The sequence below is a fragment of the Stenella coeruleoalba genome, assembly GCF_951394435.1.
Source record: "Stenella coeruleoalba genome assembly, chromosome: 11".
In the NCBI taxonomy this organism is placed as follows: Eukaryota; Metazoa; Chordata; class Mammalia; order Artiodactyla; family Delphinidae; genus Stenella; species Stenella coeruleoalba.
The window spans coordinates 76742071-76766636 of NC_137157.1; the positions used below are offsets into that span (position 1 = coordinate 76742071).

The 24566-nt window shown below is 34.7% G+C and overlaps 1 protein-coding gene across 1 annotated transcript in view; it reads left to right on the forward strand.

Moving 5' to 3' along the window:
- The window catches only part of IPO8 (importin 8), a 70540-nt gene that overhangs the window by 34229 nt on the left and 11745 nt on the right, over positions 1-24566 (forward strand). Inside the window, exons 16-22 of the mRNA XM_079936644.1 lie at positions 203-328; positions 2270-2336; positions 5549-5674; positions 6278-6375; positions 11216-11311; positions 21286-21506; positions 23821-24026. Of these exons, the coding sequence (XP_079792770.1) occupies positions 203-328; positions 2270-2336; positions 5549-5674; positions 6278-6375; positions 11216-11311; positions 21286-21506; positions 23821-24026 (940 nt within the window). The remainder of the gene's footprint in view (positions 1-202; positions 329-2269; positions 2337-5548; positions 5675-6277; positions 6376-11215; positions 11312-21285; positions 21507-23820; positions 24027-24566) is intronic.

The following is a 24566-nucleotide window of genomic DNA, read 5'->3' on the forward strand; positions in this document are numbered from 1 at the left end:
AGTAGTTGTGGCGCACGGGCTTAGTTGCTCTGCGGCAGGTGGGGTCTTCCTGGACCAGGGCTCGAACCCATGTCCCCTGCATTGGCAGGTGGATTCTTAACCACTACACCACCAGGGAAGCCCGACACTGCCCTTTTGCTAACTTATAGAGAAGGGCGGGTATAGCAGTACTAATTGTTGAATGTGTTTGCTATTTTCATAGGCTGAGATATTTGGCAAAGTTCTTCAAAGTGATGAATATGAAGAAGTCGAAGACAAAACCGTAATGGCTATGGGAATTTTACATACCATTGATACTATCTTGACAGTTGTAGAAGATCATAAAGAGGTAGGATTTCTTTGTGTTTTATTATGTCATTATAGTAACTGAAATTTATATGATCACTGGTGATGAATTTTAAAGTCTTAACCTTTAAATTGCTATTTATGTTGCTGGATTTTAAAAATTACCCTCAAATTTTAAAGAAAAGTATTAAAATGATTGAAGGGAAATATTACATGTGGTTTTAAAGTATGTAGTATATCTCTTTGTGCTAACCTTAGTTCAGTTCATCACATCTGCTATGTGCCGGGCTAGGTTTAGGGGGATATCAAATTGAATAAGACATGAGCCCTGCTTTTTGGAATCCATAGTCTGGTCTTCTTGGCAGAGAGAGACTACCATTCAATCATGGTGGCAAATTTTAAATAATGGAACAAAATGCTGATGTAACAGATATCTGAGAATGGAAGGGAAGAAGAGCTTAAAACATCATCTTTCCTAAACTGAGTTCCAGAACAATATTGGGATAAGAATTTGTGTAAACATTTGTTAAGTGCTCTCATATCCGTTAGCTGATAGAATGTTACTGTGTCACCCTGCCATACAGTGCGTAATGGTAGTGTCCTTTTGCAGAAGCGGAAAACAAGGTTCAGGTAGTATCAAGAGTCTGAATCATGTTCATAGAGCTAGTAAGTTGTAGATTTGGGGTTGCAGTCAGTTGATATATCCTGATAATATGTCAGTTAATCCCTACCTAAAACCTGCTGCTCTCTTCCCCAAGTATTATATATTATATAGCCTCTACTTGACTGAGATTAGATTTGTGTTCATTACTTCTGTGAGCACGGTTGACTCGTTTGGCAATGATGGCAGCTCTCATTTTGTACAGTGGGACTTAGGAAGCAGGTGCTGGTTCTTTAAATAGCATTGTTAAACCCTGTGGCTGTTGACTTATCCTGTGTTTATCACATACCAATGGACACTTACCAGGTTCTTAAAAATGGTTCAGTTTTCTTCTCCTGGGCAGGGCTTCCTTTGCCCAAAAAGCTTAGTGTGAATTTTTTTTTCCATATTCATTATTGTTTTGTTGTGTCCTTGTTGAAACAGTATGGACCTATCAGTAAAAGTGAGATTTCCAAGTTAAGTTACATGTATACTTAAGGATTATTCTTTCACTTTATATGTAGAACTTATATTTTAAATTTGAAGAGAACTTAGACATCGCCTTGTCAAGTTTTCCCAAATATGTGTGTGTGGAGGATGGGCAGTAGTAGAATGAGCAGCAGGGTTAGTTTGAAGACAAAACAGCATTTTATCTTTTTGTTTTAATTTTTAAATTCTTGATATTAATTTTATTTTGAATTTCACATAAAGTTAAAGGAGCATGTGACCTTATTGTGATTATCAAGGGAGGCATGGGTTAAAATTGAGATGCACTAATCAAATCCAGCTTTCTTAACCTGCAGATGAAAAAACTTAAAGCCTTCAGCTAAATGGCTTTACCAAGGTCATAGGTAACTAGAGGCAAAACAAGGACTGGAATCTTGGTCTCCCGACTACCAGTCTTATGATTTTGAACTTTGACTTACTAAAAGCAAACTTTGAAAACAACATTTCCTTAAAAGGAATATTTACACGTGTACAAATACTTAATGTATGAAGAGCAGAATTATAAATCTGGAACAGATGCTTAGTATTTTTATGGCTTAAGCCTTCACATTGAAATCCTAGATATATTAGGAATTAATTTTGGTATAAAATATGAGATAAGGAAGTAATTTAATTTGTAATTTTATTATGAATTTAACTGCCACTTCTATCATGAGTCTACTTTTCAGAATTTCCTGGTTATTCTTGCATGTTTAATTTTTCACGTGAAGTTTAGAATTCTCAATTTCTCTTCTCAGAAAAGTCCTGTTGGTATTTTTATTGGGATAATATTAAAGTTATAGATTAAATTAAGAGTTATGATGAATTTTAAACTAAATGTTTAAAATTTGTCTTTAGGTTACTCAGCAGTTAGAGAATATCTGTCTACGGATCATTGATCTTGTTTTACAGAAACATGTAATTGGTAAGTTCAAACATAGAATAAAAAGGTAAATCGGGACTCTTTAAATTTGATGAAAAATGCATTTTAGCCCTTCAAATTCAACAAGATGGACAGTTTTGAGAAAGAGAGACTTGCATTCTGTTCAATTTGTAGATATACTTTCTGATTATAGGCATCCAGATTTTCATTTAGAGGTAGGCTTAACATAGCCAGTTAAGAATTTTTGGTCTTGGAGTTTTTAAAGAACAGAGTATTTAAAGTTTTTTAGAAAGGAGGAACTGGGATGAGGTTCAGGTGAGGTTACTTTAATCTGGGATTGAAAAATGTGAAATGATAGACATATATCCTATCAGAAGTGTGAATTAATTGTTGTTCTCTTATCTGTTATGGTGCCTGACTGCTGAGTAGAATCAGTAGCTAATGCTGGATGTTATACACTGATTGGAATTTGTAGAGGAGACAATTTTTTCATAGTATCCAAGCATTTTGAAGATGCCAGCCCCAAATCTTGTGGGCATGAGGGAAATGCAACCTGTATAGTGTATAGATAGAAAGATGGAACAAAAGCATGCTACTGCCTAAGAGCAGTTGTTTCCAAACTTTTTATCATTCACACCATTAGTAAAAAATTGAGCCTGTACTTCTAATGTATGTGAATAAAATTTGAATACCTATTTATAGGCAATATACATGTTACTATACTACATTTACATACATAAAAATAGAAATGTAAAAACATGAGATTAAATATAAATATATATGTATATATTCACTACGTGTTCTAATAACATTCTTCTCCCATCTCAGTGGATTATCCTGCACCCTGCCAAGGGTACTCCTTAGTTTTGAAATAGTTGCTGTAAAGCAGTAGTTCTAAGACTTCGGTGTGCATAAGAATCACTGAGGATCTAGTTAAAATGAAGATTCCTGGACCATAATTCCAGAGATTCTGATACACTCAAAAAGAGTATATTCACTTATGTCCTTATTCATGGAAGAGATTGTAACTGAAAATTCTCCATTAAAAAAAATTTTTTTAAGGACTTCAAACGTGAATTTTTAAATTGATTTACAGTATTATAATAGTTTCAGGATTACAATGTAGTAATTTGATATTTTTATAGAATATGCTACATACAAAGTTATAAAATATTGACTGTATTCCCTGTGCTGTGCATTACATGCTTGTAACTTATTTATTTCAGGTGAAGGGGATTAAGAGATACAGATTACTAGGTATAAAATAAATAAGTTACAAGGATGTAATCTCCATTTAAATTTAAAGTAAAGTAATCTTGAGGAAAAAACTGTAAAGTAAAGCAAAGGGAAGTAGTTTATACCAACCTTCTGTAATCTGCCTACACCAAATATTTAATTTGAGCAATTACAACATCAGGATGTTAAAAAAAGGAAAGGGGCCTATTTCTTGGGTGTGGTGGGCAGAGGAGAAAGCCATGGTTTCAGCTGCCTGTCTCCTCTAATCTCATCCCTAGTCCCAGGGTGATAGCTGATCTCTCTTATGTTTTCAGCTGTGATGCACATAATGTTAGTGGCCCTTTTTGAACCAATATTTGGCTATGCAAGATCTCAGATTAAAAAACAGCAACCACCAAACTTGTTCTGGAAGATGTCATGGGCTGAATCTGTTAATCTAGGACCCCCGCCACAGTAGTCTGATCATGTTATGTCCGTGGGTCCAATCTCTTTCCATTGTCCCACTTCTCCCTCCCTCCTTTGCCTGTTTTCATTGCTAATTTACTCATGAAGTTGATTTATTATTAGAAGCCAGGCTTAGCTGTTACTGATGTAACTGTTCTATCTTATGCAGTAAGTCAAAGTTAGTAAAACCATCCTACCCTAATAGTCAGTCTTCTTGGTTGAGAATAAATGAAAAAACTTCTGGTCAATTTAAGCAGAAATGGAATTTAGTGGAAGGATAGTCGTAGCACACCAAAGCAGTGGGAAGGCTGGAGTTGGCCAGAGCCAGCCAGGATTCTGCCGTAATAGTGGCCTGCTTAGAAGGCCAGTGCTGCCTTTGTCAACACTGGGTCCTAGGCTGCTGCCTACCATAGTCCAGACTCCAACACAGACCCTGTCCCCCCCACCCCTGCCCCCCAAAACTGGAACAGCTTTGTGCCTTCTAGTTTCTCCCTCAAGATTCAGAGTCCTGGTCTTGAGCATCTGAGTAGCCAGGTAATGTACACATGCCGTAGCTGTCACGAATGTGAAAGGAAATCTTTCTACCTTTTAGGCTTCACTTTAGGGAAGAGGCATTTGCTTTCCTGAACAGAACTCTCAGAAATTTTATATTCAGACAATTGGTTGTATTTCAAGTGATTGTGTTACATAACAAATTATTTCCCAGTATCTATGATTTCCGTCTTATTTTGCTTTTGGTAAGGCATATATCTGTATTACTAGCTTTTGAATGTATTAAGTTTTAAATAATGTTACAGAAAAAAACTTTATTCAAACTTTCAGGGTGAATATTAGTTCCTCTTAATAAGAAGGGAAAAAAATAATTAACTTTGAAATTAAACTTTTTTGTTCAGTGACATGGTAGGAATTATTTGAAATTTTTGTATTGAGGTTTGTGTTTTCCGATTGTATGTTTAGATATAATTTGCTTTTGAGTGAGGGTAATAATAATAAATATGTGTACAAATGCAAGCACATTCCCTTTGAACTCTTCTACTTTGAGTATAATTGTCTTGAGGTAAATTAAGAAATACTGTACAAATTTTACAAGCTTTGTAAATTGACGAAATACTGTCCAGTATATAGTTTGTAAAAATATGTGAGACAGACAGATATTTTCACCTAGATTAATTAAGCTCTCTGAAGAACATTATTTGTAAATTTAAAATCCTGTGTAGGAGCCACGTACAATAATCTATTCCTTCTTGTATTCATTTCTAATATATATATATATATATATATATATAAACTATCTATATTAAAAAATATAAAAAATATAATTTTTCAGTATTATAAGTAAGTTTAGTAAAAACAAATCTTTGGCTTGTCTTATTGAGTAGGGGGCAGATCTTGGTAAGAAATGGAAGGTGGCAAATAGATGTAGCTGAAGATGTGAATGCTGAGAAACAGATGCTCAAAAGTACATTAGATGTAAAACATGTGTGAGTGTATAGCCTAAATCCTCTTCTGAGTGGTCTTTGTGTTTAATTTTTGCTATTTCCTGGGATTCTAACTAGAGATTTTCTTCTTTCTAGAATTCTATGAAGAAATTCTTTCACTGGCATATAGTTTAACCTGCCATGGTATTTCTCCTCAAATGTGGCAACTTCTAGGTATATTATATGAGATTTTTCAGCAGGATTGTTTTGAATATTTTACAGGTATGACTTTGACCATGTAACAGTTTTGCTTTTCTGTGTCTAAATAGATATTATTTTCGAGTAAAGGGTGGTGCTACCATAGGAGTGTTTTTCAGCCCTAGGAATAGAGGTAGTAGGAGGGAAACCGTATTGCCTACTGTATCTTAAAATACTTTGCAGTCAGAGTATATATCCATATATTTATTAATATCTTCTGAATATTGACTATATTCCAAGTATTGTTCTAAGCTCAGCAATACATCAGTGAAAAAAATAGACAGCCCTTGCCCTTTTGACACTTCCATTCCAGTGGGGGGAGGGAGAGGGTAGGAAACACACAGCCAAGTAAGTAAATATACAGTATGTCAGATGGTGATGAGTGCTATGGAAAAAAAGAAGAAAATTAATAACAATCACTATAATAAATGATGAGCATTTTAGTCTTTCTGATCCACATTTTTCTCATTTATAGAAAAGGTGGATTTAACACTTTCATTTCTAGCATTTTGTGGTTGCAAGGGAAGATAGTAATGTGTGGGTGCTACAGAAATATGCTTTCAGTGGTAATAATTTATTTCTACTTCTGTTACTCATGTCTCACTGGGATTTTGAATTTTTTTCCAGACATGATGCCTCTTCTGCATAATTATGTGACAATAGATACAAATACTTTACTATCAAATCCAAAGCATTTAGAAATACTTTTTACAATGTGTAGAAAGGTAAGCATGTCCTAAACATTTGTCATAGTGATTCTTACTAATGGTTTACTTACTAACATTTACTTACTAATGTTGTATTTTACTTCAGGTACTGTCTCAATTTGTTTCTTATACATTTAGTTCTGTATTGCTTTCATCAACATATATTTGTCATTTTGTATTTTCAAATGGAGTTTGGAATTATCTGAAAATTTCATATTGTGTGTTATACTTAAGAATGTTTGCTACTTTTATAGCTGTGTACTTTATAATGCTTAGGTAAATAATTTTCTTCATGTTTTTTCTTTCAAAAATGCAGACTTGCTCCTTGATTAAAAAAGAGTGCTAGGAAAATACCACACAGTTTGTCAATTATTGATTTTTCTTTTAATTGAATGTATATATTAGAAGACACTAGATATAGGTAATTTGAACATAAATAACATAAGACAAAAAATTGGAATAGTTGGAAAAACAGCATCATTTAGTTCAATACAGGATAATTGGTAAGCCACATAATGGCTACTGTTGTATTTATGCACAAACATGATTGTCTACTATGTTATCTTTGTCACAAGTTAGATTTGGCCCTCTTGGTTATATCTGGGAATCATTGTTGACTAATGCTTTCCTCCTCTTTTAGGTGAATATATGTATCAATATATACATAAATATAAAACTGTATTGCATAGAGATGGCAGATTTTAGAAAGCTCAAATAGCCAGAAACCTAAGTTTGGCCTTGGAGTTGGGAGTAAGATAGCTAGTGTACAACCTATTTTCCTCCCTAGAAGAGATGTGTACCAGACTCTGTTAAAAGCGCTGAACGGATAATCAGTTTATCTGATGGAGGTCTCAGTTCAGTTATAAAGAGCCTGGGAGATTTTGGGAAGTCACTAAGTTTCATCACATGTAAACAGCAGGAGTAGAATCACGATTTTTGAAGACTCATATTGCTCTGTAATAACCCAGCTTGTTAAGTCATAATCACCTGGCTGTCTTCAGTTTTTTCCTAAGTTATAGAGACAGCTGCTAGTGAGGGAAAGGGGAAGAGAAAGCAAAGGTAGAAAACATAACAATCCTACATGGTCCTTTATAACTCACAGTTGCTCTGTATTATAGCAGATATAGTAAAAGTGACGTTCACAGTGATGGCCTTCTACTTGTCAAGTAGTTAAATATATTTATTTCTGGTCTTATTATTGAACTCTTACTGTACACTGGTATTTCCTAAGCACTTTATACACATGAATTTATTTAATCTTTACAACATTATATCACCTTTTGTTAAAGAGGAGACAGGCATTTTGCATTGTGCCTGAGGTTTAGAAAACTGACCTAGTCACATAGCTGTTATGTGTTGGAGCTAGATTTGAATCCTGGTAATCTGGCTCCAGAGCCCATTTTTTAAGCTACTGTACTATATTTTGTTTCTCTTCCTTTTGTGGGGGGACAAAACCTCAAACCAACAAAACCAGCAAACAAAGAAACCAAGTCAATGCAATTTTGGGAAAAGGGGCTGAGTTTTTTCTTTCTGTATCATATAATCCTATGACATAAGTATATTACTATATTTCTTTTTACAGCTGGGGACTAAGGTACAGAGAATAAATATTGGGTGGGCCAAAAGGTGCGTTTGATTTTTTCCGTAAGATGGCTCTAGTAGCATTTAGTTGTCTTTAACTTCATTTGAAACAATTTTGTTAGATTGTATGTGACAGCTGTCATATCACCATGAGTTTAAAAAAAGACTTATCAAAATTGGTGAATTTTTGTGTAGCCATTTTAATATTGAGGATGGAAGAAAAAAAGCAACATTTTTGGCATATTAAACTTTATTATTTCAGGAAAGGTAAAAACGCAACTGAAATGCACAAAAAGATTTGTGCAGTGTTTGGAGAAGGTGCTGTGATTGATCAAACGTGTCAAAAGTGGTTTGCGAAGTTCCGTGCAGGAGATTTCTTGCTGGCCGATGCACCACGGTCAGGTAGACCAGTTGAAGTTGATAGCGATCAAATCAAAACAATAATTGAGAACAATCAACGTTATACCATGTGGGAAATAGCCGACATACTCAAAATATCCAAATCAAGCATTGAAAATCATTTGCACTAGCTTGGTTATGTGAATTGCTTTGATGTTTGGGTTCCACGTAAGTTAAGTGAAAAAACCTTCTTGACCATATTTCTGCATGCGATTCTCTACTGAAACGTAATGAAACGTTCTGTTTTTAAAACAAATTGTGATGGGCAATAAAAAGTGTATACTGTACAACAATGTGGAACGGAAGAGATTGTGGGGCAAGCAAAATGAACCGCCACCAACGGCACCAAAGGCTGGTCTTCATCCAAAGGAGGTGATGTGTATATGGTGGGATTGGAAGGGAGTCCTCTATTACAAATGTCCCGAACATTTTTGGCACCAGGGGACTGGTTTCGTGGAAGACTGTTTTTCCACGGACCGGGGGCGGGGTGGGGGAATGGTTTTGGGATGATTCAAGCACATTATATTTATTGTGCACTTTATTTCTATTATTATTACATTGTAATAGGTAATGAAATAATTATACAACTTACCATAATGCAGAATCAGTGGGAGCCCTGAGCTTGTTTTCACGTGCCACTCACTGATAAGGTTTTGATATGAGTCTGCGTACAATTGATTTATTATGGTCTCTGTGCGGACAAACCTGTCTGCTAATGATGATCTGTATTTGCAGCTGCTCCCCAGCGCTAGCATCACTGCCTCAGCTCCACCTCAGATCATCAGGCATTAGATTCTCATAAGGAGCGTGCAACCTAGATTCCTTGCATGCGCAGTTCCCAGTAGGGTTCACGCTCCTATGAGAATCTAATGCCACCGCTGATCTGACAGGAGGCGGAGTTTAGGCGGTAATGCGAGCGATGGGGAGCGATGGGACCAGTGGACCGCTACTGGTCCGTGGCCTGGGGGTTGGGGACCCCTGCTCCTTCCAGAAAACCAAACCATTAATTGCAACAAGTACTGCTCCCAGTTAGACCAACTGAAAGCAGCCCTCAACGAAAAGCATCCAGAATTAGTCAACAGAAAACACATAATCTTTCATCAGGATAACGCAAGAGCACATGTTTCTTTCATGACCCGGCAAAAACTTACAGCTTGGCTGAGAAGTTCTGATTCATCTGCTGTATTCACTAGACTTTGCACCTTTGGATTTCCATTTATTTTGGTATTTACAAAATCTCTTAATGGAAAAAATTTCAATTCCCTGGACTGTAAAGGCTGTAAAAGGCACCTGGAATAGTTCTTGGCTCAAAAAGATAAAAAGTTTTGGGAAGATGGAATTATGAAGTTGCCTGAAAAATGGCAGAAGGTAGTGGAACAAAAGGGTGAATACGTTATTTAGTAAAGTTCTTGATGAAAAATGTGTCTTTTATTTTTACTTAAAAAACTGAAGATACTTTTTGGCCCACCCAGTAGCGTTTCTAAAAACACAGCTCGTAAATGGTAGAACTAGGATTTAGACCAAAGCATTCTGGTTCTAGAGCCCACATGTTTAGAATCTAGATCTAGAAACACTGCTCTTGAGGTAGAATTTTAAGTTTATGTAAATAGGGTTGGTTCTTGGTTTTGCTAGCTACCTGCTTATGTTTCAGCTCACTGATCCATCTGTTTTCCAGCTTCTACAATTTTATAGCTGTCTGTTTTTTCCTTTATCTCTGTCTTTGTGGATATATGCTTCTAAAATATCTTTACCTTTATTTTAATGGCCTTTGGGAAGGGATAAAATTGAATGGCGATGTTCAATCTGTCATCTTTATCTGGAATATCTTTTAAATTCAGTTTTCTTAAATTGTATTTGTCTAGGAAATTATCCAGGTCATCTAAGTTTTCAAATATATAAGGAATATAATATTGTTCATAGTATTTTCATTTTTAATCTTTCCTTTATCTGTATTTATGTCTTTCATAATGTTTTAAAATTTTGCTTGCTTTGCTTTTTAAAAATAATTTTGGTAAAAGTCTACTTAAGTCTTTTTTTAATGAATCTATTTTTGATTTCTGTTTGTTTTACCTCTTTTTGTTTATATTCCTAATTTCTATCTTACTTTTATTCTCTGGGTTAAGTCTGTTCTTTTTCTTATGTCTTGTGTTTGAACCCTTATTAATTTTTCCATATTTCTTTATTTCTAATATAAGCATGCCTCTACTCTATAAATCTCTCTTCTGGGAACCTTATTATAAGGCTGCCGTATTAGGTGTATGAACATGTGCACTGTATAATTGTTCATATCAGTGAAAATACAGAATTGACATTAGGGGAACAGGCTGGTAAGCTTTGTTATACTCATCTTCTGTAATACTGTATAGTCCTAAATGGTTATAATGTCTATGGAAAGTAGTTCAAATTATGAAGTCCAAATGAGGAAATTAAAAGGTGTGTAATATTAAATTTATGGTTTCATTATGAAAAAATGGGTGCATATAGACAAGAATTCAAAAGGAACAGAAAAACACAGGGTTTATTTAATTGTTTAAGAAGAAGGTTATTTTGTTTTCTTTTGATTTCATTGTATTTTATTGTTTTGATGCATTACATAAAGGGAAGCTTCATTTGTCTAGATAGTTAACTCATATAGCCTATTTTATTAATCCAAAGTTAAATAAGTGAATTATTACACCTTATAAGGTATCAGAGTAGATGAAGAAGATAGATGAACTTCGTTTTGAACTTCCTTCTTTGGGTTGGCAAGGTAAACTTATGACTCAAGCAACGCTGAGATTCTAATGGCTGAATTTTTATGTGATATTTACTTCATGTAGACTTGATTAAATTTTTTGCAATTGCTATTTACTGCTGAGTGAAATTTTAATTACTGCAGGTACTATGTGGAGATGCAGGAGAAGATGCAGAATGTCATGCAGCCAAACTTCTTGAAGTCATCATTCTTCAGTGCAAAGGAAGGGGAATTGATCAGGTAATATATGTATAGAAAACATCCTACTTGATGTTTACATTTAAAATGTGCATGTCTGATTGATGTTTATATTGTGATGGAAAATTATAAAGATAGCCTATAGTTTGTGTTTACTGGTAGAAATCCTATGACAAAAATACCCAATGCAATTTGGCATCATATTTAAGAAATCATTGCTAAATTCAAGTTCACAGAGATTTTCCTCTAAGAGTTTTATGGTTTTAGCTCTAACATTTAGGTCTTTAATTCATTTTGAGTTAATTTTTGAATATGGTTTGTGGAAGGGGTACAAATTCATTATTTTCCACATGGATATCAAATTGTCTCAGCACCATTTGTTGGAAAAAACCTATTCTTTCCCCATTGAATTATCTTGGCACACTTTGTGAAATCAATCGACTGTAAATGTGAGGATATATTTCTGGATTCTCTTTCAGATTTAATTAATTTTTTTGTCCTTAATCCAGGACTGCAGTATCTTTATTACTGTAGCTTTGTAGTAAGTTTTGAAATTAGGAAGTTTGTGTCCTCCAATTTTGTTCCTATGTAAGATTGTTTTGGCTATTATGGTCCCTTGAATTTCCATATGAATTTTAGGATCAGCTTGTCAATTTGAGCAAAGAAGCCAACTGGGATTGTGATAGGCATTGTGCTAAATCTGTAGATCACTTTGGGAGGTATTGTCACTTTGAGAATATTTAGTCTTTCAATCCCTGAACATGAGATGTCTTTCCTTTTATTTAGGTCATCTTTAATCTTTTTCAAAAATGTTTTGTAGTTTTCAAGTACAAGTTTCTTTCATTAAAATCTTCATAAAATATTTCATCCTTTTTAATGCTATTATAAATGGTATTGTTTTCTTAATTTTATTTTCAAGTTGTTTATTGCCTGTGTTTAGAAATACACTTTTTCTGTATTTATGTTGTTTCTTGCAACCTTGCCGAATTGCTTTATTAGTTTTAATAGAGTTTCAGAGAATTTCTTAGGATTTTCTGTACACAAGGTCATCTCATCTGCAGATAGAGTTTTACCTTTCCAACTTGGGTGCTTTTTATTTTATTTTTCTTGCCTAACTGCCTTGGCTAGAACCTTCAGTGCAATGTTGAATGGATGTGGCAAGAGGAGACATTTTGTCTTGTTCCTGATCTTAGGGGGCGAAGTATTCCTTTCACCATTAAGTCTGATGTAAGCTGTAGGTTTTTCATAGATGTCTTTTATCAGATTGAGTGTGTTCCTGTTTATTCGTGGTCTGTTGAGTCTTTTGATCATGAAGTCGTGTTGAATTTTATCAAATGCTTTTTCTGCATCTATTGAGATGATCATGTGGGTTTTGTCCTTTATTCTGTTGATACGGTGTTTTGCTTTAATTGATTTTCAGATGTTAAATCAACCTTGAATTCCTGGTGTAAATCCTTCTTGATCATGGAGTATGATCCTTTTTATATATTTCTAGATTCAGTTAGGTGGTATTTTTTTAAAACTATTTTTGTACCTGTATTTATAAGAGATATTCATCTGTAATTTTTTTTTTCTTGTGGTATCTTTGTCTGGCTTTGGAAACAGAGTTATGCTGGCCTCGTGTGGAATGAGTTGGGAAGTGCTCCCTCCTCTTCTATTTTTTGGAAGAGTTTCTGAAGGTTGGTGTTTTTTAAATGTTAGAATTTAGCAGTGAAGCCATCTTTGCCTGAGCTTTTTTTGTGGGTAGTTTTAAAATTACCAATTCAATCTCATTATTTGTTGTAGGTCTACTTGTATTTCTATTTTTTTTTTTCTTTTTTTGTGGTACGTGGGCCTCTCACTGTTGTGGCCTCTCCCATTGCGGAGCACAGGCTCCGGACGCGCAGGCTCAGTGGCCGTGGCTCACGGGCCCAGCCGCTCTGCGGCATGTGGGATCTTCCCCGACCGGGGCACGAACCCATGTCCCCTGCGTCGGCAGGCAGACTCTCAACCACTGTGCCACCAGGGAAGCCCTCTATTTCTTTTTTTTTTTTAGCGGTACATGGGCCTCTCACTGTTGTGGCCTCTCCCGTTGTGGAGCACAGGCTCCGGACACGCAGGCTCAGCAGCCATGGCTCATGGGCCTTGCCGCTGTGCGGCATGTGGGATCTTCCCGGACCGGGGCACGAGCCCGCATCCCCTGCATTGGCAGGCGGACTCTCAACCACTGCACCACCAGGGAAGCCCAAGCCCTCTATTTCTTTTTGAGTTAATGTAGGAGTTTGCATCTTTCTAGGAAGTTGTCCATTTCATGTAAATTAACTAATTAGTTGGCATGCAATTCATAATATTTCATTATATTTCTTTTTGTTTTTGTAGGTTGGTAATAATGACCCCGTTTTGTTCCTGATTTTAGTAATTATTATCTTCTCTTTCTCTCGCTCTCTTATTTCCCCCTTTTGTTAGTTGAGGTAGAGGTTTGTCAATTTTGTTCATCTTTTCAAGGAACCAATTTATGATTTTGTTGTCTGTTTTTTGGTTTGCTATTTCATTAGTTTTTGCTCTAATCCTCATAATTTATTCCCTTCTACTTGCTTTGAGTTTAGCTTGCTCTTCTTTTTCCAGAGTCTTGAGGTGGAAGTTTAGGTTATTAGATTGAGATATTTCTTCTTTTTTAATATAGAGATTGATAGCTATAAATTTCCCTCTAACCACTGCTTTAGCTACATTCATTAAGTTTTGGCATGTGTTCATATTCATTCATCTCAAAATATGTCCTTATTTCCCTTGTGCTTTATTCTGGACCCACTGGTTATTTAGGAGTGTGTTGTTTAATTTCCATATGTTTGTGAATTTACCAGAATTCTTTCTGTTAATGATTTCTAATTTTACTCCATTGTAATTGGAGAACATACTTTGTGTGATTTCATTCCTTTTAAATTTATTGAGGCTTATTTTATGGCCCTGCATATAGTCTGTCCTGGAGATTGTTCCATGTGCACTTGAGAATAATATGTACTTTGCTGTTATTGGGCTGAGTGTTCTGTAGATGTTTGTTAGATCTAGTTGGTTTATAATGTTGATTAAGTCTTTTATTTTTTGCTGATCTTCTACCTAATTGTTCTATTCGTTATCAAAAGTGAAGTATTAAATTCTCCAACTGTTACTGAATTATCTAGTTCTCCCTTTATTTCTGTCAGTTGTTGTTTCATGTATTTTAGGGCTCTGTTATGTGTATGTATGTTTATAATGGTTTTATCTTCCTGATGAATTGACCCTTTTATCATTAAAATTGTCTCTCTTTATCTCTAGTAATACTTTTTGTTTGTTTTGATGTTGTTTTTGTCTAACATTAGTATATCCATTTCAGCTTTCTTATAGTTGCTGTTTGCATGATATATCTTTTTCCATTCTTTTACTTTCAACCTATTTGTATCTTTGAATTGACCCATTCACATTTACTGTTGTTACTTTTACACATAGATTCAATCTGTCATTTTATTTTTTATTTATATGTCTCATGTTTTGTTGTTGTTCCCCTATTCTTTCTTTACTGCTTTCTTTTGAATTAAGTACATATTTTCTAATGTCACATTTTAATTCTTTTAATTTTTTTTCCACTATTTTAAACATTTTTCTTAGTGGTTGCTCTAGGGCTTACCATATATACCTTACCTTATCAGAATATACTTCAGATTGAGATTAACCTAATTTTTAGTGAGATATAGATGCATTACTCTTATATAGCTCTATTCCCTCTTTCCCCTTTTTGTACTACTGCTGTCATATATATTGCATCTATATATGTTATAAATCCAACAATACACTGTAATTATTTCTATTTGTAATTTTATTTCAAAGAAGCTAAGAAAAAAGGCAACCAAGTATATATCTACAGCCTTCTTATTTACCATTTCTCAGTTCTCTTTATTTGTTTGCTGTGGGTTGAAGTTACCATCTGGTGTCATTTCCTTATTCCAGTAGAATCTTGCTTCTACATCCTCTGTATTGTTAATGTTGAATATATTACATTTTATAGTTTCAACAATACAATTATAACGTTATTTTATGTGATTGCTTTTTAAAACAGTTAAGAAAGTGAAAGAAATACTATTTTTTATAATTACATAATTACCTTTACTGGAGTGTGTGTGTGTGTGTGTGTGTGTGTGTGTGTTTCTTTGTCTTTGAATTACCCTCTGGGTCACTTGCTTTCAGCCCAAAGAACTTCCTTTAGTATTTCTTGTAGGGTAGGTCTGCTAGCAATGAGTTCTGCCTTTTTTTTTTTTTTTCTGAGAATGTCTTTATTTCATCTTCAGTGAGGTTGAGGTCTGAAGGTATTAGTTCTGTTCTAGGCAAGTAGCATTGGGAGTGGAAGATTAGAACAAGATTCATAGTGGGAGTCATTGCAGACATTGCATAGAAAACACCAGAAAAAATAAGACATAAGATGAGGACAGGGAGAAGCCTGTGAGCACAGGTTTACCTTGGAAAATAGATGATCTTTTTCACAGAAACAGAAAGTGTAGATACCAGGAGATGGGAATAGAGTGATATTACTCAAATGGTGACCATCTAATGGTGTCAGTAGGTGTTCATAAAAAAGTGTATTCAATGGTCTGGGGAAAACTGGATAAAACAAAATTCATTTCATTATTGCTTGAATTCTTAGTGCCTTTATCTGGAAATGTGCCTAAGGGAGTGGTTAGTATTCTGCGTTTTCCAAATTAATTAACACTGGAATCTTTTTGTTTTCCAAACCCAAGGAACATCTATTAACTGTTGTGACAGCGCCGTTTAGATAATGCTGATATAGAGATCTGTCTTGAGGTAGAAATAAGGGATGTGGAAGCTTAAGTCCAACGGCTTTATTTTTGCAGTTAAATAGGAAGAGTTGTAGAAAATGAAAAAAGTTGAAATTTCAGTTTGGAGGAGTCTAGTAAGTAGTAAAGAAAAATTGAATAAAAGAATTGCTTTTAGCTGGATACACTCATTTAAAGTTAGCAAGTAAGAATTTCATATGTAATGTATATACAGTGGGTTTCTACTCCTAAAACTGGGTTGTTAGAGGGATTGGAAAGGTGGTACCCAAGCATTTCTATATCAGAAAGTTAAGTGAGTTAACTCACTGTCTAATGTTAGTGAAGTTACCATTATTGTGCTGAAGGATTGTAATGCCTTAGAATTAAATGCCTCAATATTTCCTGTAAATTGGTAGTTAGATCTAGAGATTTGGTTGGATTCAATTGTGATTTTTTGGCAAGAATACTTCATAGGTGGTGGTGTGTATTTCTACTAGGGACAGAATGGTTGTCTCTCGTCTTATGATCTTAGTGCTGTTGGTGATGATATTCTAATTCTGTCATTCCTTCTTCATTTATGAGTGGAATTACTTCTATGAAGAGAAATGTTTTCTCATCAATTATTAGATTACTCTGAGGAATAGTTTGAGTATTTGCCTTTATTTGTCATGATTGAGACAATATGTTGTTTCCTTATGCTCCATCTTTGGAGCATCCTCCAAAGATGACCAGTGAGGTGTTTTTTATGGTTTTTATTTTTTGGCTTTTTAGTATTATTTGACCTTATAGATTCAAATTTATTTGATACACATCAAATATATTAAGTATATTTAAGGTGTACAAAGTTCTTTCAACTTAGGCCAGTGGGAGCCTCTTGAGTTTGCCATATGAGTGCTTTTGACCTGACTCTCATAGCCTTTGGAAGTTTTCTGCTATCTGGTGTGATTAGATGTTCCAGTTTCATCTTGTACATTTCCTGCCCTACCCTGGGAAATGGTATTCCAAGACTGCACAAGGGATATTCCTTGCTATTGAGTAGGTCTTTATTTCCACAAAAGAGAACCAGGAAATACATGTTATATTATCTTAAGATTAATGCATCATTAGTAGACACAGATATTTCCAGTTTCAGACTACATTATTTTTACTTAACCTAATTGATCCTAATCAGTATCTCCCACACCCAAAATCCTGGTTCTCATCATAATTACTCACTTACTTTACCCCACTAATATGTATATATTATCACCAACATACGATCACTATTAACAGTTTAAGATTTTTTAGTAGCTCCTTCTATCTCAAGGGTATATTCATATGCTAGGGATATTTATAGCCAAACAAGTCAAATCATAAATTTTAAAGTAATTTAACATAATCCCTGTTTGTTTGATTATTTATTTCATTTTATTTTAACTTTTAGGGATTGCTTAAATTTTTTGTGAATATAACATATGCAAAGTCTAAAGTCTAATTTACAAAACAAGGTATATTCAGGGGAATCTAGCTTCCATTCCTGTCCCCTCTACCATTACTTTCTTTCCCCATTTCTACACTCCCCCCACCCCCCAGTTTTTAGTTCATCCTTTCATTTAAAAACAAAAAGCAAATAGTTATATCCGTTCTCTCCTCACCTTCTTAAACAGTAGCATACTAAACATATTTTTTTTCCATCTTGCCTTCTTCACTTAATAATATATCTTGCAGATCACTCCATAGTGGTATATGGAGGTATTCTGCATAATCAATCCCCATAATTGACTTTATTTTAATATAAACGGATAATTTTAGTTTTACTAATTTTGAAACCTCAAAGTTTCTTTGTATTCTTAATGGCTTTGCATGTAATAGTAGATATTTGTTAAAATGAAGCTTTGTTATTAAAACATATCAAAAAGTTTTTCAAACTTAGTTTACATTTTCTTTTGGCTTCATTGATTCACAATAATTATTTGTAACTGTAGTAATAATTTTTAATAGAGCCTATGTCCTATATATGCTCTATATCAGAATATGAGACAAAATCAATAGAGTTAATCAGACTAGTCATTTCTTTATAAAAATCTCAATCTTAAAAGTTCCACATGTAGTCATGTGTTTTGATATTATATATTATCCTAAACAAGTCTAGTATTCTTCTGATACTAATGTACTTACAGTTTGGCTTACTAAAGGAAACATATTGAATTTGTCTTAAATTTTTACATGAAACTCTGATTATTTTTTAATAGATTTTATTTTTCAGAGTAGTTATAGACTCTCAGAGAAATTGAGCAGAAGATATAGAGATTTCTCTTGTACCCCTTACCCCACACATGCATAGCCTTCCCCATTATCAACATCTCGGCCAGGGTGGTGCATTGGTTATAACTGATGAACATACTGACACATCATTATCACCCAGAGACCGCAGTTTACACTAGGGTGTACTCTTGGTGTACACTCTTTATATGTTTGGACAAATGTATAATGACATATATCTACCATTATAGTATCATGCAGACTAGTTTCACTACACTGCCCTAAAAACCCTCTGTATTCCACCTATTCATCCCATTCTCCCCTGAAACTTTGATTTTTAAAGTTTAATTTAAAAATGAACTTATATTAAGACCTCAGAATTTTATTTTACACAAATCATTTTAGCCCATCTCTTTTTAAAAATTGAACTATAGTTACTGTACAATATTGTATAAGTCACAGGTGTGCAATATAGTGATTCACAGTTTTTAAAGGTTATACTCCATTTGTAGTTATTATAAAATATTGGTTATATTTCCTATCTTGTACAATATATCCTTGTAGCTTATTTTATACCTAATAATTTGTACCTCTTACTCCTCTACCCCTATATTGCACCTCCCCCTTCCCTCTCCCCGCTGGTAACCCCTAGTTTGTTCTCTATATCTATGAGTCTACTTCTTTTTTGTGATATTCACTAGTTTGTTGTATTTTTTAGATTCCACATGTAAGTGATATCATACAGTTTTTATCTTTCTCTGTCTGACTGATTTCACTTAGCATAATGCCCTCCAAGTCCATCCATGTTGCTGCAAATGGCAAAATTTCATTCTTTATTATAGTTGAGTAGTATTTCATTGTGTATATATACCACATCTTTTTTTACATCTTTATTGGAGTATAATTGCTTTACAATGGTGTGTTAGTTTCTGCTTTATAACAAAGTGAATCAGTTATACATATACACATGTTCCCATATCTCTTCCCTCTTGCGTCTCCCTCCCTCACACCCTCCCGATCCCACCCCTCCAGGCGGTCACAAAGCACCGAGCTGATCTCCCTGTGCTATGTGGCTGCTTCCCACTAGCTATCTACCTTACGTTTGGTTGTGTATATATGTCCATGCCTCTCTCTCACTTTGTCACAGCTTACCCTTCCCCCTCCCCATATCCTCAAGTCCATTCTCTAGTAGGTCTGTGTCTTTATTCCTGTCTTACCCCTAGGTTCTTCATGACATTTTTTTTTCCTTAAATTCCATATATATGTGTTAGCATATGGTATTTGTCTTTCTCTTTCTGACTTACTTCACTCTGTATGACAGACTCTAGGTCTAGCCACCTCATTACAAATAGCTCAATTTCGTTTCTTTTTATGGCTGAGTAATATTCCATTGTATATATGTGCCACATCTTTATCCATTCATCTGATGATGGACACTTAGGTTCTTTCCATCTCCGGACTATTGTAGATAGAGCTGCAATGAACATTTTGGTACATGACTCTTTTTGAATTATGGTTTTCTCAGGGTATATGCCCAGTAGTGGGATTGCTGGGTCATATGGTAGTTCTATTTGTAGTTTTTTAAGGAACCTCCTTACTGTTCTCCATAGTGGCTGTACCAATTCACATTCCCACCAGCAGTGCAAGAGTGTTCCCTTTTTTCCACACCCTCTCCAGCATTTATTGTTTCTAGATTTTTTGATGATGGCCATTCTGACTGGTGTGAGAACCACATCTTCTTTATCCATTCATCTGTTGATGGACACTTAGGTTGCTTTCATATCTTGGCAATTGTAAATAATGCTGCTATGAACATTGGAGTACATGTATCTTTTTGAATTAGTGTTTTTGTTTTTGTTTTTTTGGATATATACCCAAGTGTGGAATTGCTGGGTCATATGGTAGTAGTATTTTTAGTTTTTTTGAGAAATCTCCATCTGTTTTCCACAGTTAGCCCATCCCTTTTAATTGAAAGTAACTGTTAGGAAATATTTCTAATAAAATTAAACAATATTGCACTTTAGAATTGGAGTCATAGGATTTTAATGTATGAAATCCACTATTTTTCTTCAGTCTTTTACTTATACCAACAGGAATTTTCTTTTTCAAAAATTTCATTGAGATATATTTGACATAAAATTATCTTAATTTCAAGTATACAACATGATTCAGTATTTGTATATACAGTGAAATGATCATGACAATAAGTATAGTTAACATCCATCACCATACATAGTTAAAAAATTTTTTTTCTTGTGATGAGAGCTTTTAATGTCTACTCGTTCTTAGCAACTTTCAAATGTACAATACAGTATTCTTAAGTTTAGCCACCATGTCGTTCATTACATCCCTATGACTTTTTTAGGAATTTTTTTTCTCAAGAGAAATTCTGATCACATCATGCTTATTTTTAGTCTCATTTTGCTTTTACACTTGACCCTTGAACAATGCAGGAGTTAGAGGCATTGACCCTCTGCACAGTCAGAAATCCACATATAACTTACAGTTGGCCCTGTGTATACACGTTTGCTCCCTATCCGCAGATTCAACCAACTGTGGATGGTGTAGTACTGTAGTATGCACTATTGAAAAAACCCTGCATTTAACTGGATCCATATAGTTCAAACCTGCGTTGTTCAAGGGTCAACTGTATTTCCAATATGATTTATCAAAGAAAAATTCCACCCTAGTCATTTTAACTCAGACATGGAAGTGACTAAGTCTACATTTGGATTATTGCCATTTGAGTGTGGACTCTTGTAGAACAATCTTCAACTAAATGTAATCTTCACATAAAATGGAAGGAGATGTTTTGGCACTACTGTAGGACCTCTTTTTGGCTGTTTAAGCTCTCTAGGTTTAATAATTGTAAAAATGATTTAAACAAGCAAACGTTTCACTGTCATTAAGAGTATCTGATTTGTTGATAACACTTTACCAACATTCAGCTTTCTATAAAAGTTACTTGATTTCTCTTTTTCTTTTTTCCTCTAGTGCATTCCACTCTTTGTTCAACTTGTTTTGGAGAGATTAACCCGAGGAGTCAAAACTAGCGAGCTTCGTACTATGTGTCTTCAGGTTGCAATTGCTGCCTTGTACTACAACCCTGATTTGCTGCTACATACTTTAGAACGAATTCAGTTGCCTCACAACCCTGGACCTGTAACTGTACAGTTTATAAATCAGTGGATGAATGATACAGATTGTTTTCTTGGGTATGTATGTGTCTTTTCGATTTTACACTACATTTCTATTCTGGAAAGTTGACTTTTTAATATGTACATATAATAGCATATAAAGAAATAATTTTTATATCTTAAGAATTATTATTATTTTTTATTTATTTTTGGCTGCTTCGCTGCTGCACACAGGCTTTCTCTAGTTGCCGCAAGTGGGGGCTACTCTTCGTTGCAGTGCACAGGCTTCTCGTTGCAGTGGCCTCTCTCGTTGCAGAACATGGGCTCCAGGCTCGTGGGCCTCACCAGCCATGGCTCGCGGGCTCCAGAGCACAGGCTCAGTAGTTGTGGTGCACGGGTCCAGCTGCTCCGTGGCACATGGGATCATCCTGGACCAGGGCTCGAACCCACGTCCACTCCACTCGCAGGTGGATTCCCAACCACTGAGCCACCAGGGAAGCCCTTTAAGAATTATTTTTAGTGCATTGTTGACATAATATTAAATTCTTAGAGAATTAAGAATGTGTTTCAGCAGTATAATCTAGTGGAAAGAACGCAGGCTCTGAAAATTAGGTATAGCCATTCCCCGCTTGTTTTTGACTTATGTGTATTGCTATATCTCTAGGCAACAAGAATTAAGTGTCCACTTGGGTTCCATGACTGTTAAGTGTCTATGGGTAACAACATTCTAAATAGAGTCATGTTTCTAAGGAAAGTACTGGTCTGGTAAAGATATAAAGACTTCAATGGAGCCCGTTTTCAAATGTGAGGTCAGAAGATTGTTAGTTGTAGTCCTCGTCCTACCCTGGTAGGAGAGTTTGGCTTTATGTGAAGCACTCTCCTAGCTTCCCAGCATAGGAAAAGTGAGATCCTAAGTAGTAGTTATAGGCCCACCTCAAGTGACCCAACACATATAAGTGACCCTGTTGTGCTAGAATTTGAGCTAAATTGCTGATTAATTTGTTCAAAACATTAGAAATAACTAGTGTTCTTTTTAAGTTTTGTAAGATATCATTTAGAAAAATTTACTGAGGGGAAAATAATTTCAACAGGAGTAGTTAGGACATTGCCAAGTGGTGGGGAGGTGATGGAGGGGCTTGAATTAGGATGGTAGAAAAGGAATGGGGGAGCATATTTATAAGTTGCTAAGTGTATTCTAATTTTTCTACTTGTAGGAGACTGGAATTTGTCCCTGATTTAGATTTCTTACTAAAGCTTTGAAAGGAAGAGCGTACTTTAAAAAGAAATTGTGCTTAAAGTTATCTCTGACAAAGATTTAGAGAGTAGAGATTTAGTCATTCACAGTTATAGTTAGTAGCATCTATAAGCAATTTTCCAAAAATAGAAAATCCGTCTCAGCTATTGTATAGATTGGGCATGCTTGAATTGTGCTCCCTTGGATTCTTCAGAGCCCCACTCGATAATCGTCATCTGTACTATGATCCATTTGACACCTGGTGTACACTGCTAGTTAGAGGCTACATGGATGAGAAAATCACCAGGTCAAGCACAGTCCCTGTTACAGTATACTATACTTTGACATTAGTAACTTGAATCAGTCAAGCAATGGAAATAATGAAGAATAATAGAAGCTAGTAATATATTTGTCATTGGATATTACTCTCATTTTGAATCCCTGCCAGTGAACTTTTTGTCCATGCCTGCAATTTTAAGTGTTATACTAATATAGAAAATCTTTTAATTCTTAGTATTTTTAGTTTTAAACAATTTAGAAGAAACATTCATACAAAAATGTGTGTAATGTATATTGGTCAAACATTTTTCCTTCAGAATTAAATTTTCCTTATCCTGTTTTACAGAACAGGACATTTAATGATTTACGTATAGCTATTACATTCAGCTTACTAGATGCTGAGTTTGTGGAGGAACTTTTGGCACCTGGGTTAGTATACAGTGCCAAGATACTTTGTAGACCAATCCAATGAAGACAAAGTCTAAGGGACTCCTCATTTTTTCCATTGGATAGGAATTTTATGCTATCGTATACAGGTATTCTTGTTTAATAAATAAAAAGTTGTTAATAATTTATTTATTTTATTTAATAAATAAAAGTTGTTACGCTAAGGCCCAGATACAGCATTTGTATTATCATAAATTGATATTACACAAGATTCCCCATATTAATTGCAGACTCCCATAGCTCTTTGATGATGATAATTGGTTTACAAAACTTGATTTACATAGGACTTCATATAGTACAAAATGGAGATACCTCTGTGTAACTCCAGTGAATGAACCTTAGAATATACCTTGGACATTTCTTTCTGTAATTTCTTCGGAATTTGTTCTCATTTCTCATGTGCACATTTTTTTTCGCCTTTATAATTTGTAGGCATCATGACCGGAAGATGTGTATAATAGGACTGAGTATTCTTTTGGAACTGCAAAATCGACCTCCTGGAGTAGATGCTGTGGTGGGACAGATTGTGCCCTCAATTCTTTTCCTTTTCCTTGGCCTAAAGCAGGTCTGTGCTACCAAACAACTGGTAAACCGGGAAGATCGCTCAAAAGCAGAGAAAGCTGATATGGAAGAAAATGGTAAAGTGTTCTAATTGAAATGAATGCTAGAATTGATTGTGATTTGAGTATGTGTTTTCTTTGAGTTTTAGTCTATTTGGAAACATTAAACAGGTGTACATTTCTTGGCCTGTTAACACGTTTAACAAATATTTTGGGTTTGTTTGACTTAATTATAGTAGTCCCTTCTTACCACAATTTTGGTTTCATCGTTTCATTTGTCTAAAAATACTAAATGGAAAATTCTAGGAATAAACAATTCATAACTTTATTTATCTATTTATTATTGAAGTATAGTTGATTTACAATATTATGTTAGTTTCAGGTGTACAACATACATAGTGATTCACTGTTTTTATAGATTATACTTTGTTCAAAGTTATTATAAAATGTTGGCTGTATTCTGTGTGCTGTACAATATATCCTTGTGCTTATTTATTTTATACTTAGTAGTTTGTACCTCTTAATATTCTACTGTTTTACCCCTCCCACTTCCCTCTCCCCAATGGTAACTACTAGTTTTTTCTCCGTATCTGTGAGTCTGTTTCTGTTTTGTTATAT